We start from the raw sequence: 13,911 nt of genomic DNA, 5'->3' as shown, positions 1-13,911 counted from the left end.
CACCCGCCTGCGTCTGTAAATCTGCCAGTGGAAACCTATTAATTATCTCCTACAAGGACCTGCTCACAGGCTGGCCATCACTAGCTGTCACTTTTAACTGCTTTTCTGCTCTTCCTCACTGATGCATTTTGCTGAAAGGACTTTACTTCAGCCCGCGACGTAGAGCTGTTGAAAATACTGGCTTGCTGTTCGTCTGGGTAGTGAGACATTTTTAGTATGGAAAAGTATGGAAAGACTCCATACTTTAATCCATCTGAAAGACTGTTTATTGCGCCTCGTTAGGTGCTACTGTTTTGGTTAGCAACAGGGTTCAAATGCCCTCAGTGTTTAACTTTCCAGTTAATTGGACTTAAGACCCATTCTTTCCCAGATGGGAAAAGGGAGCCATCTGTTTCAAGGAACGCCCAGAAACTTGTGATATTGAAATCTTAACTCATCCCCGGCATTCCTACTCCGCTTGATAATTCCAATTAAGGTTAATGAATTGAAGCCCATTCTGTTCTCCAAAGGCTTGATGAATGCAGGACCGGGCATGTCACAATGATTTGTTTTCATGTTCGTAAAAAGGAAGGCTCCTGGGGTAAATAGTGCGGAATTCCAAGGAATGTGCAAACTTGCAGCCTTCTAAAAATATTGCTAAGCACATAAAATGGCCACCAAGTTTGTGTGGTCAGGGTAAAAGTGAAAATGGGGAAATATCTCAAAATCCTTATCTCCAAGAAGGACATTCACATTACCTTTTGATTTAAATGACTTTTCTGTGTAAACAGGAAAGGAAGAATGCACGTTGAAGGTTGCTGTGAGCATGTGCTTGTTTCAAATATTTTTTTTTTTGGGACACGGTTGATTTTGTGTGTGTGTGTTGCGCATGCAGGAGAGTGCCAAAGCTGCCGTAAAGATGAAAGACGGCCACGTAAGCGACCACGCAACACAGACTGAGCACATGGGGCCAGAGGTAAGCAAACGCTCCACTAAAAATCTTCCCCAGAACCTGTTTTAGCCTCAGTCTCTTCCCTCGGTGTACTTTCCTTCCCTTCTCCTTAAGGGCATCTTTTCAAGCTCTAATCCATCATATACTCCGTCCTGAAAATGCTGTGACATTCATAAGATTGTCCGCTGCCTACCTCCAAGTCTTTAATTTCCGCAATGCTCAGCACGGAGGATAGTGTGCACTGGGTTTTACCTGCCTTAGTTGACATGGCCTCCTTGGCTTCACCACCAGCTGACATTATGGGAGCGCAGTCGATGTAATGAATGCCTCTCTGTGCTGGAAACAGGGCCGACGTGTTCGGGTCACTCTCTCTTTCAGAAACGGTTACACTGCCAAAAGATACGGCAAATACATAACGACTGAAACAGTTGCTTTGAAAATAGGACACGTCGCTGATTTAGCTATAGCATATGCAGCAAAATTTGCCATTGCGATAAACTATATTTCGAAGCATTTGTTTCACAGCCCAAACTCAAGAAACTTTGCTGACTGTGAACTGCTTAGCTTACAAGTTACTTTTTGACATTATAAATACAAGTGACAAGCACATGCCAGTAACATCATAAGCATCATCTCACCCTATAATGCCACTGAAACAACTGAAAAAAGATCGAAGCAACCACATCTGCAGTAGTACGTTTGACTTTCTTTTGCCTCCGCCATGTTCACATGCTGTCAAAGTGCGACATGAAGTACCATAATCAAACGACCTGTGGTGACTGCTCTACCAGTTAATGTTGTCCAATGCAAGCACAGCGCCACTGTGTTGAGCTTCAGGTGCTACAGATGGAGATGACAGATGGCCCCGTGTGTGTTTTCTGACTTAGAGAATTTAGAGTAGGCTGACATTGTCTTCCTATTACTCCCGCACAACTGTAAAAACATTCCTTAACTGGCGCATGTAGACCGTGCGCGTGAAACAATAAACCTGAACTGATTGATTTTGAATCATGCATTGTCATTAAAGCTTCTGGTTTAAAGAGAACGTTAAGGTGGACTAGCGTGCGTGCATTTACCGTTGAACAACATGCGCCTCTCAGTTTAGACACTACAGATGGTTCGCATACCTGCAGCCTGATTAGCCGGGAGTTGATTGGCTCATTGGCTTTATAACCATGCCGTTAAGACGTATATCGAGTTGTAGCCAGACGATACCGTGAGGGAAATATTATTGAGCCCCTGCTGACTATGTAAGTACCCGAGAGGAACTTGTTAATCTGTCAGCAATAAAAATATGAAGTTTAACCAACCTAAAATCCTTGCAACCGGGACGTTTAAGGTCACAAAGTCGGTTTGCAGACCTAAACACAATAGAAAACCCGTAGAGGGAGCGAAAGGTTTGACTTTCCAACCAAGAAATTCAGCAGGGGATCAAATAATTACTTCATCCACTGTATAATTTAGAGATCTCCGTGTTGGTTGTAGATGACACAAAATGTCTGTTATGTTTGTGTGTCTTTAACAGCCCTGCATTTCCATCATTTACGCCTGTCTTTTGTTGTTGTTTTTGTTTAGTTTTTTAAATACATATTTATCCATTTTCTTTCTCAGCATTTCAGACTTTTATTGCACTCATTTGGCACGTCACACTCACTCCCACTAATGCTTTTCCAGTAATGCAGTCAGCGATGGCCTCACCCTATTGAATCCTCGTTGCTTCTGTCGGCTCAAGCGAGCAAAAAAAGTGAGGCTTTGTGCGAGATACGCCGAATATGTTGTCTCTGTTTGTCGTCGCCCATTTGTGTCCTTCAATTGAGTGTGTGTGCGTTTTGTGCCGCAGCCATTAGTGGGTGGATGGCAAAGTCAATAATGTCTTGGAAAAACGTCCAAGTAACTTAATTGGAATAAGTTGAATTTATGCCGCAGACTGTAGCATTCAGTCATCATTGTGTTATGTGTGTTGTCATGCCTCATGGCGGAATTTGATCATAAGCACAGAAATGCTATTAACACAGAATCCATTTAGCTGAGCTACTTGTTTGTTATAGCTTCATTTCTTAATTTTTTACACATTTTATCTTGTGGTGATTTTATCAGGGTTTTTTAATTCAGGCCTGTTGTGCTGTACGTCTATTGCATCTTTTTGTTTTTTACAATTTCAAAAAAAAAAAAATTGTGAAAAAATTCACAGGTGTTTTATTAAAAGCTCTCTCTGTTTTTTAATTTTAATTTTGTTAAGGGTGATATATTTCCCCAAAACTATCACGACAAACGATAGTATCGTTGATTTCTTATGCCACTAATATAGTGATATTACAGCATAATAATTCAATTACACCCTTTTTAAGAACGATTAACTTGAATATATTGAACATTGGCATTGTAATGTGTAACAATAAATAATCTTAGCTAAATAAAAAAAAAATAAAATAAAAAAAACACACTCCGGCTCTGTTCACAAAAATTGCACTTGAACAAACAAACACATTTGGCACAGGTTAACAGATTACACACATTAATGCCTTACTGGCAATATTCTGCCAATCAAGTTTCCAGTTGGTTAAGAAAAAGTGCAAAGTATAGCAACATTAATAACACCACAACAAGGAGATCAAAGCAACCTGTTTCGAATCAAGATTTGTACTACTTTTCAGAAGTCGGCAGCCTTTCTTTAAACGCCGCCGCTCCCACCCTTCCCTTCACTATTTCTGATTGGTTTAGAGACCAGATGGGTTTCATGTCCTTTCAAGTCGTGGAAATATTTTTTTCTTCCTCAAATGGCTGGGTGTACGGGTGGAAAATCTATCTTTTATTTTATAGCCTCACTCTAGAGCCCTGAAAAAATGAATACGCTGGGTTTCCAGCACCACGCCGGAATACTAATCCATCGCATCGCCTCCTCAGACGCTGATTGATCTTACTTTATGCGTCCCTGCTCATTTTTGTGTCTCTCAGATGCGTGACACACATCAAACAAGATCCCTGGTTCATTACCAAGCCGCCAAAGGATGATTATCTATTAGTTTTGCATGTAGTGGACACATGGCCAAACACGAATACCGCAATCCCCCATGTGGACAGTTGAGTATCTGCCGCTTATCAGAAGCTAACTCCGATAACACTGCTAATGATAATCTGTGCTAACACACGCGCTGCTTACCTTTTAGATTTGACATGATCGTGCTTCCTTGTAGCCTGGCTCCGCTTGGAAATGGCAGCTATTCATCCGGCGTAGCTGTCAAATCATAGACGGAGAAATTTAAGTCTGGTGGCGGGGTTATGTAATTTAGCCAAATTGTAATGTCACAGTGACTCGCTCTCAGACAAATACATTTGTGAAAATGGGCAGCTAACAAAAGATTCAATTGGTTGTTTAATTTCCCCCTAAATGGGTGGGGAGGCATTCCAGAGCCAAGTATTGTCTACAAAAAATACAAATATAAACATTGTTATTAAAATATCAATTTCATAAAATGTCCCCTTTGGCAAGTTGGGTCCGGGGGTCTCTTACTAAAAAAGTTCAGGAAACCCTCTCCTAGATCGTGAAATATTCAGTTCCTTTAAGTTTTTGCATCTCTTCTGATCAATTTTTAATTAATTTAATTAATGCTCACATCCTGATTTAATACATGCCAGGAGTGCCTTGAGAACGACTTCCTGTCGTGACGAGATTCAATCTGTGAGCACAGAAACGATTTTTATGTGTTTCTAAGTGGCAATTTTATATTCTCAGCAGGTATAAGATAATCATTAGCGCTGTCAGAAGTCGAGACCATTCTAATGCATTCTTTTGTATCCAAGCGTGCATTGGAAAGGTCTTCTTAGAATTGCTTCGTTTCGTAATAATTTACACCTGGTAGGTGTGACTCCAAATAATGTCAAATAATCACCCCCCCCCCCTAATTTATTATTATTATTTTTTAATTCAGTCAATTCAAATCCAGTTTGACTTGGCAGCACAACATTGGTTAGGTGTGTTTATTATGAGTAGACCCACAAAAAAACTCTCAAGAACCCATGACTGAAATTACACAGGAAGTCTACCATTTTTTTAAAGAGGCCTTTTGGGGGGACATTTTGATGATTTCCAAGTAAATTCAGTTCAGTTGCTACCAAATTTTAACCACGTATAGTAGAGAAATTGGCATCGCTGTGAAGATTTAGAGTTTTTGTCTCTGCGTGTGGTCTGAGCATCGCAGCATGACTCGCTATAAAACACAAAACCTAATACCTCAACTGCACAACCCTAGAGCTTGATCAAACATCTGGGACCAAGAATACTCAGTATACTTGCATTTTGTAGTTTTATCTGGCGCAACTCCCAAATCTCATCGCTAATTGCAGCTTTAATGTATTTAATACATTTATTGGCACATATGTGAATGTGTGTAAGGTGTCGACAATTTATAACGATCCCGATATGAGGTTTTGAGATTACACGTAATAAACTAGTTTGAATAGCAGCGGTAGAAGACATTGCCGCGCGGCACAAGAGCGCATGCGCGGTAACCGCAGTATACAGTTTCTCCTTCGATGGTTTTATCTTTACTACCAAGAAGTGTTTTCAGACAAATAGTCAGTGTACTATTTCCTTTACCGTACTACTACATGAGCATATGTTAGTGATACACTACGGCACAATCAGACTAATGTACACATTCGGGTTATGGGCCACCGTTGGAATGGAACCCTGTTTAAGTAGCATGCATTCGTTGCTACAAAAACATACATCCCAGAAATCTTACCCCTCCTGCCAAGGTCCACAGTGACCTGAGCTTCCTTTAACGTTGCATCCAAATTGAGGAAGTCTGGCCCGTGCTCAAGCGTTACAGCTTTGTGATCTATTCTAAGGCCAGTACCTAGAGTGGCTATGGAGGCCTCCATATGCTCAGCCTCTCCCGCTCCCCTCTTGAGTGGATGGGCTCTTAATTAGAAGAGCAGCTGGCTGCCCGCTAGCAAGGTAGGGTAGTAAGCGCAGGTGACTCTACTCAGCAGTGGCTTGCAGCATGTGCGGCCTGATTTGAGCCTCCCCCCAACTCAACGTCACCCTTTTCGTCCTTTTGTGACCATGCTTGTGAGAGTGTGTCGGAAGATAATGCAGCTATTTAGGTTAGCTACCGCGGTTCACTGTTGGCCTGCAACAGAAAGTGTCTACAAGTGGGACAGCTATTTCTACTGATTCGGCCTCTTGTGGAGCTATAGCATCCCACTACGACTTGGTCCATCTAGCCACTGGAGCTGCAACCAATCCCAGCTGTCTTTAGGCAAGAGGCGGGGTACAACGTGTACTTCTTGCCAGTCAATCGCACGACAAATAGATAAACAACCATTCTTCAATGAACCATAATGCAAGTTTTGGGAATGAAGCCAGAGTACCTGGACAAAACCCACACAAGCATGGAGCGAACAACACACAAGTGACAAACATCTAGCAGCTAGCATGAGAAGTTATCGTAGCACTCGCTGTCTGGTCCTGTCTGCAACGCTGACAGATTGACTCAAACGCACGACACCTCCTTTGTCCACGAAAAGCAATCACAAGTGATTGATCCCCAGGAAAAGCCTTTATAAATCAAAACACACACAATTGATCATTTGATTCGGGTGGATGTGAGGTCTAGTAAGGACATTTAAGCCAAATTTCATGTGCATTCAAATGGTTGATGTACCACTGTACGACGAGCAGGGTAAACTACAGATAGAAGTGAGGTAATTTTGGTTGTTTGTTTATGGGGCAACAGTGTTTTTGAGGCTGAAATTGCTAACGTATAATTTTTGTCAACGATACTGACCTTTCCATGTAAAAGGTAATTTGCGAGAACAAAAGTCATGCACATGACCCTTACAGTCCAACAGTAATGGCAGAACACACGCGCCTCTAGCTAAAGCGGGATACAAACATACTACTTTTCAACATCTTAATCGATTTTCGAAACGTGAGCGACCACATACGATGAGGAGAAAATCAAGTCTGTGCATACAGCTCTAACAATGTGCGGTGTTCTCTCCACTCAAAATCAAGAGTCTCATCCCCCAAACCAGTCATCTGTCATAGTACCAAGTCTGAACTGTGAGCGGCAGCATGCTGCCACAGGGCACCCTTATAATACATAGAAAAACAAAGTGTAGTAGTCGAAGAAAAAGAATAATCTAGGCTAATCATTGGCTTATCTGGTAACGGTGTAGTGGTTGTCATTTTATTATTGTGATGAATGACTTGTGAAACAAGTTACACAAACAAACGCGCAAAAGTTGCCCCTCTGTTTGTGTCCAGCAACTGTGCAAGCTTCCTATTTGGCTATTGTTCATGTCATAATCACAGAGTCGTTGAAATCTGAGTTGACCATACATATAAGGATTTGCGATTATCTTGCATGTTTAACATTTTTGATTGTCGGGCCCAACGGTTTACTGGGCCGATCAAGGAAGAAAAACTGACTCTGCCTTCACCCAGCCCACATCGATGCACTCGTGTTCTAATGTGCAGGTTCTGCGTAAATTTGGTGTGTGAAATTTACTTTGTTGACAAATATACATTATTGCAAAGCATTCCCCCCTCCTGGGATTCAAAACAAAGATTATAGTACTGCCCTAAAAAAATAGATCATCAGGGACGAGTCGCCGTCGATGTGATCATTAGTGTCACTTTACTGTCCACTTATACAGCAGTCAGTATACATCATGCTGCTGCTTTGGATGGGGGCCACATATTCACCCAAAGCTGACAAGCTGTAATATTGCAAGAAAGCCAAACACAAATTGAAAAGTGTCACACTCCCTCCTCTCATTTTTCAATTGTGCACTTCCATAAAGGGTCTGAGAGAGAGAAAGCAAGAAAGTCAGAAAGTGAGAAAGTGTGGCCTGAGAAGAAGAAAAGCTATTTTACGCCCTGCAGAGAATCTTATGAGCTTGGAGGTGTGGTAGCTGTTTGAAAGTTTTTAGAGGGGATTGAATAGATTGGAATTGCTTTATTTCAGCAAGCTAATTTCATGGGCATTCTTATCAGGAAGCTTTTATGGGGGAAATCAAAGGCTCTTGATGGTTACTTCTCTCTCGTTGCCTTTCTCATTCTCGCGCGCCATTTTCTCTAAATGGCTGCAGCTTAACTTCTGCTGCCTCACCTTGTTTCATATCCACCAAAACACTTCCTACTATCATTCAATATGATTATTTGCATATTATGCTCAAGACCTCACAGCCTGTAACGATGTATAAATATTAAGGCTAACAAGGGATGGCTTTATGGTATTTAAAACTGGTTGCATTGCTTTTGAATCATAATGGCATTACCCATCTAATCGTCACCCTCCGTCAGGGGGAACAAAGTCGACCCCCCTTTTTTCTCCACCTTAGGAGGCACTATGAGTTAGCACTGCTGGTAAAAGCCGGCATTTTTCAGCCTTCATTGCTCTCTATAAATATCAGAGAAACGGAATCGCAATGGGAGATATTGTCAAAAGCCCTTTTTACACCGTCCGATGACATTTGTATGTCTTTTTATTGTATTTATTTATTTGTTTATTATTCTGCTGTCCGTTTTTTTATTATTTTTTTTTAAACACCACTAACACAGAATGGGGGGGACGAGATTGACCTGGCAATTTTCCGCCTTTGGTGATACTGTGAGTAGCTCCTTTTTAAAATGCTTATAAAACCCAAAAGACCAATGCAATTCTGGTACACCAGGACCCGGGTGTGAAATTTAACACCTTACAATCACTTCATGTTGAAAGCAATGGTCACTCTCCGACACAACCAAATGCTGATGTCTAATTCATCTGACTGGGGAATATGTGAGAGTGCAATGTTTAGGGTTTCTGTATGAAAGGCAGAAAAATACCTATGGTTCTTTTACGGCTCTGCTCTGCTCTCTATCTTGTGAATAAATGGCTTGAGTCTCCCCACTGTGCCCAACTACATTTCTACAAAATGTAGTCATTATTTCTCCTGCAAACTTTTTCTCGACAAAGTTTTACAACATTTTTTAATTCAGTGGCAAAAGAATTACCTTCATATTTCTACTGACTAAGTCAGAATAGTCATTGATTCCTTTCCGTTGCTCCTGTTTTGTTGTTGTTCGCCACGGTTACAAGTAAAAGAAGACTGGTTCATTACATTTTTTTTTTGTTTTTTTTTTTTGTTAGAGCAGCAGTAAGCCCCTAATGTAGGCTTCTTCCCAGGGAAGGGAACCCTCCACGAACACGCATGCTCACATGCTTCATGTCAATGTGCGTCATCAGCACTCTGTGCCACTTTAAGCAGCAGAAGGAGGGCCAGTCCAAGCGCTGATTGGAACTATGTAGGTCTCCTATTTCTGTAAAACTAGATCATTTTGTACAATCGTGGCCCTCACTGAGTAATGGCGCGGCAGTAAGACAGACCCAGAAATGTGCGGTGCCCTATTTAGAGTTTTTGTACGTTCCCCTTTTTTTTTTTTTTATGCCGTATCCCTCCGTCCACCTCAAAGTTTTATAATCACGCTAATATCTCACTTTTCATTTGTCGCCTTTTCCACATTTCGGTCAATTTTCTCAAGCCTCATTCTCCCTCAGCTTTCTTCGTTTCTTCTTTCAGCTTTTGATTTTCCATCTTCCACAGAATGTTTCACATCACCTCCTTGAACTCATTTCATCATCAGCCCAACTACTTTCCTGTCTTTATGCCCACAGTTTCACCTGTATACCTCTCCATTCTCTTTCACATCTGTCACTGCCTATCAGGTCCTCTCACAACTTCTAATTTATATGTTCATCAGTGTTCATCTGTACTTTTAATAGTCATGTGTCATCTAGTGTAGTTAATTATCCATCAATCCATTTTCCGAACCGCTCATCCTCACTGTAAATCTATCCAAAATTGTGCAGATAAAAATGACCATATGACCATAAACAACCCAAAATTGTGCAGGTTAAATTGAGACCACTGTAAATCCCTCAAAAGTTTAATAATACAATATGATAATATGAGACTACCTTAATTTCCCTAAAAATTGTGCTGGTTAAATGAGACTACTGTAAACCCCCTTAATTTGAGCAGGTTAAAAAGAGACTGCAATAAGACCACATAAATTGTGCATGTTTAAATGAAACTACCATACATCCGTCAAACGTTGCTCTGGTTAAATGAAATAAACTAAAGGTTCCTGAGCTTTGAATCAAACTACTGTAAAACCCCCATAAATTTCATGTATTAAAATGAACTACCATGAATCTCCAAAATTCACGCAGGTTAAAATTAAACTACATTGGTGCCTTGATACAAGTATAATTTCTTCCGTGACCATGCTCGCAACTGAAATCACTTGCATCTCAAATCATCTTTTACCATTGAAATAATAGAAATACCATTAATCCATTACACCCCCCCCCCCCCCCCCAAAAAAAATAAACTAAAATTGTAACTGCTCGTATTTTGAAAGACTTTTAAGTAGGCTCACTCATATCTCAAGGCACCACTCGTGGCACCTTAAATCTCCCCCAAATTCAATAGGTTAAAAAGAGACTACAGTAAGTCCCCCCAAAATTGCACGTTGAAATGAGACTTACACAAATCATCCAAAAGTTGTGCAGGTAAAAAAATATATAACTGTACATGCCCCTCAAAAGTAAAAAAAAAAAAATAATAATAATAATAATAAATCCCCCAAAAGTTCCACATTAAAATTAAACTATTGTAAATTCCCCTAAAATTGTGCAGGTTAGAATAACTGTAGATCGCCCAAAAGTTGCCCAGTTTAAAATGAGGCTACTATAAATCCTCCTGTTAATAGCACACAAATAGCATGGGCTGCAATTAGATGATGCTAATAACATTTTAAATGAGGCATTGTGACGCTGCACATATGCCCAATCCCCCAAAACACATTTATATGATGACATCAAAAAGAAAATGGTGGGTTACATCTTCCCATGAAAGTCCTTTTCTAATGAGACCTCCGCCCACACCCAGTTAATATCTGTATGTTTGGGCATAGGGTCTTTAATTGTGCTTTTATGCCATCATCAAGTTTTACTGTTGGAGGCCACTTTCCATCTGCCTGCTGTAGAATTACCCCTCTGTGTGCAAGCACTTGAGACCCAAAGAGTGCAGGTGGGAGACTTTATAACTCCTCCATTTTTTTTCCCAATTCTTGTTTCTAACAAACACATTTTACTTCACAGCTTGCATAAAACCAAAGGTGATTTTTGGTCTGCTTGTTAAATTTGCCTGGCTACCGGCACGTACTACACTATCGAGCATTATCAATACTCCTCATTAATTCCCCTGATGCCGAGCGTCGGTCACGCCGGATTGGAGGCAGAGGAGAGCAGCAAAGACGCTTGCAAAGATGAGTCATGCTGCCCTCAGCTTCCACCTCACATCTCTTATTTCTTTTAGTTTTCTAGGTTCCCAACTTCGAGGTGAGGCTTTGTTTAAAACTGACTACATCTGAGAGAAAAATTGGAGATGGAAAGTTTCTTGGATTGTGGCTCTTTATTATATTTGTTTATGAAAAGACCAATCAATGGACTGTAGCGTCTGTCCAACTTATGCCTGGATCAGCCGACAATGCAAATTGGGTCTCGACCATGGCACTATGTCAGACTACTGCGATAAAATCTTGCCATATCTCGGTCAGACACTTGCAACACTATGAGATATGTATTACAATATGGCCGTATCCTGACTTTTGCGATCATTGGGACACACTGTCGGGGGAGGCGGGACCGGAAAACATGTCACCGCTACCGGATACAACTGTTTCATTGGCGTCAACAACAGTGGATGGAGGCAATGTATTATTTTGGGGGGGGGCCTCTGGTCTGAAATGTTCTCCGGGGTGGGCCGGCTATGCCACTTTTCCACCACACAGAACCTAGTCATCTCTGCTAGCTATTGACGCCTTTCCATTGGCCAAACCAGGTACTACAATGTTCTCTTTCTAGTACCTGGTAAACCAGGGTTTAAAATGTCCCAAGTTGTACCACATGGGTGATGTAAAGGCTTACCTCATGTTGTAAATGAGTTTCCTGCACGGTATCAAGGGATCTAACCCAACTCTCTACCAAACTGTTACATAGAGAATCTTTAAATCCTGTAATCCAGCTCTTTTTATTGTCTTCTAGCAAGTGGTGAGGATTTAGCACCGTGGACAACTTTACATCGGTGGCTGTATATTTGTGTAGAATGAAAAGACACTTGTGGCTCACATAAGGCGTAAGACCTTAATCAATCTTCCACTGATCAATGAACACTAAAGGGACAGTATTTGTCTGAGATTGATTTCTGCTTGCTGTGTAATACTCTTACGTGTTGCCTACTAACAACAATCCCTTTTTGTCTCTGTGCCCACCCCCTTCTTTTTTCTTATTTGCTTTTTTTTCCCCCCCCTTTGCAACATTGGTTACTTTTTGTGTCAACATGTCTTCTGTTTCTAGGGCATCAGGGCGCATGGGAGCGCCACGTTGTCCACAAGGAGACAACTGAGTGAGTGTCTCTATTCTGATATCAACCGATTGGTCGTGACTGTCTTGTAGTGGCCCCGTGTACTCGACTAGATCTACCAAAACAAAACCAATACACTGGGGGTCTTTGTACCAGGTCTTGCTGAGTACACACTGCTTGTTTATACATCACAAATACTGTTTGACCATTGCAGTTATTCTGCCTTCCTCAATTATTTTTTTAGACATACAAGTGTTTCCCAACCTTTTTTGAGCCATGGCACATATTTTACTCTTACGAAAGGTCTCACATCATATAACGAAACAAAAATGTCAAACATATATATACTGTGTTTCATCTCAATTTATTTACAGATTTACTTAAACGGTGTGAATTCTTTGCCAGCTTAGTTGAACACAATGCTTTTATTCTGTTGTATAAATAGCAACAGGTGGATACGGAGGTTAATTGTACCTTCTGCCGTCTTACACATGAAAATAATTCAATTGTTCTGCATGCCACTATATGTCAATGGAATAGATAGATGAACAAATATACATTATTGTAGTAAATATATATTTTTGACCAATTAAGTGAAATAGGATAATTCCCCACGGCACATCTGATGAACGCTCATGGCACACTAATGTACTGCAGAACAGTGGTTGGGAATCATTAACCTTGCCTCGTTTTGTGGTATAGACCAATCACAGCTATTTTCAATGTATACAGTGGTGCCCGGAAAGATGAGTGACCTCACTTACGGGTTTTTCGTGATACAACCTGTTATTTGGCGGATCTTTTATTCATTTTTTATTTATTGTTTTGCTTTGATTTGTAAGTGCACGTTTGAGATACAAGCACTGTATGGTGGCAGTGAAATCAATTAAACTCACTTCACAATAAGCGACAGTTTGGCAAATAATTGATCAAAAAAGAAGCTTAAAGCTGTTTAACGCCACTCCCAGTTGAAGTTTACTGTCACACGAAACATTACACATTGTATATTCAAAACAACATAGCTTTGCCTTATGAAAAAGTCAGCTTAACTTAATGCTAACAAACAAGGCAAAACACCATTGAGATGCTAAAGGTTAGCATCGGTGGTTGCAGTTTTAGAAGCACGGGATATTTGAACAGAAACGGTGGAACAACATATTTAGACAGATAACAATACTTACAGGCATATTTTTTTTTAATCTGTCTACATAAAAATGACCACTATTAGAACCATCTTACTGTGTGACTTAAAGTAGTAGTAGTAAAAGAAGTCTGTTTGTTTGTGTTTGCAGGACTGTAGTATTGTACTGCCCCTTTCCCTGGTGGTTAAGGCGGGCTAACAGAAGGAGCAGTAAATGAATTGGATTGTAGCATTACAGTAAATCATGATGCACACACAGTTTAATTCTTGACATTCTATTGTATTATCTTATTTCTCTATTTTTATAAAGTACGTGTGCTATTTTTCTTTTCAACAAACACAAACAAAAGATTGTGTTTTCTCTTATCTCAAGGCACCACTGCATACTGAAGAAGACTTTTATAGGCCAACCAAC

General features: G+C 40.5%; 1 protein-coding gene across 15 annotated transcripts in view; it reads left to right on the top strand.

The window, feature by feature from the left end:
- Window positions 1–13,911, top strand: part of ccser1 (coiled-coil serine-rich protein 1) — a 118,502-nt gene that overhangs the window by 53,831 nt on the left and 50,760 nt on the right. For 11 of the 15 annotated variants that reach the window (XM_061767895.1, XM_061767896.1, XM_061767898.1 and 8 more), the window contains one exon: window positions 875–955. In XM_061767895.1, coding sequence (XP_061623879.1) covers window positions 875–955 — 81 coding nt within the window. Of the gene's footprint in view, window positions 1–874; window positions 956–1,045; window positions 5,959–12,348; window positions 12,398–13,911 lie in introns of those variants that run through there. The other 4 variants (XR_009787780.1, XM_061767900.1, XM_061767901.1 and 1 more) reach the window with 2 other exon arrangements.

The sequence above is a fragment of the Phyllopteryx taeniolatus genome, chromosome 3 (assembly GCF_024500385.1).
Source record: "Phyllopteryx taeniolatus isolate TA_2022b chromosome 3, UOR_Ptae_1.2, whole genome shotgun sequence".
Lineage (NCBI taxonomy): Eukaryota > Metazoa > Chordata > Actinopteri > Syngnathiformes > Syngnathidae > Phyllopteryx > Phyllopteryx taeniolatus.
The sequence above is the reverse complement of the archived record's forward strand: the minus strand, read 5'-3'. Positions and strand labels throughout refer to the sequence as shown.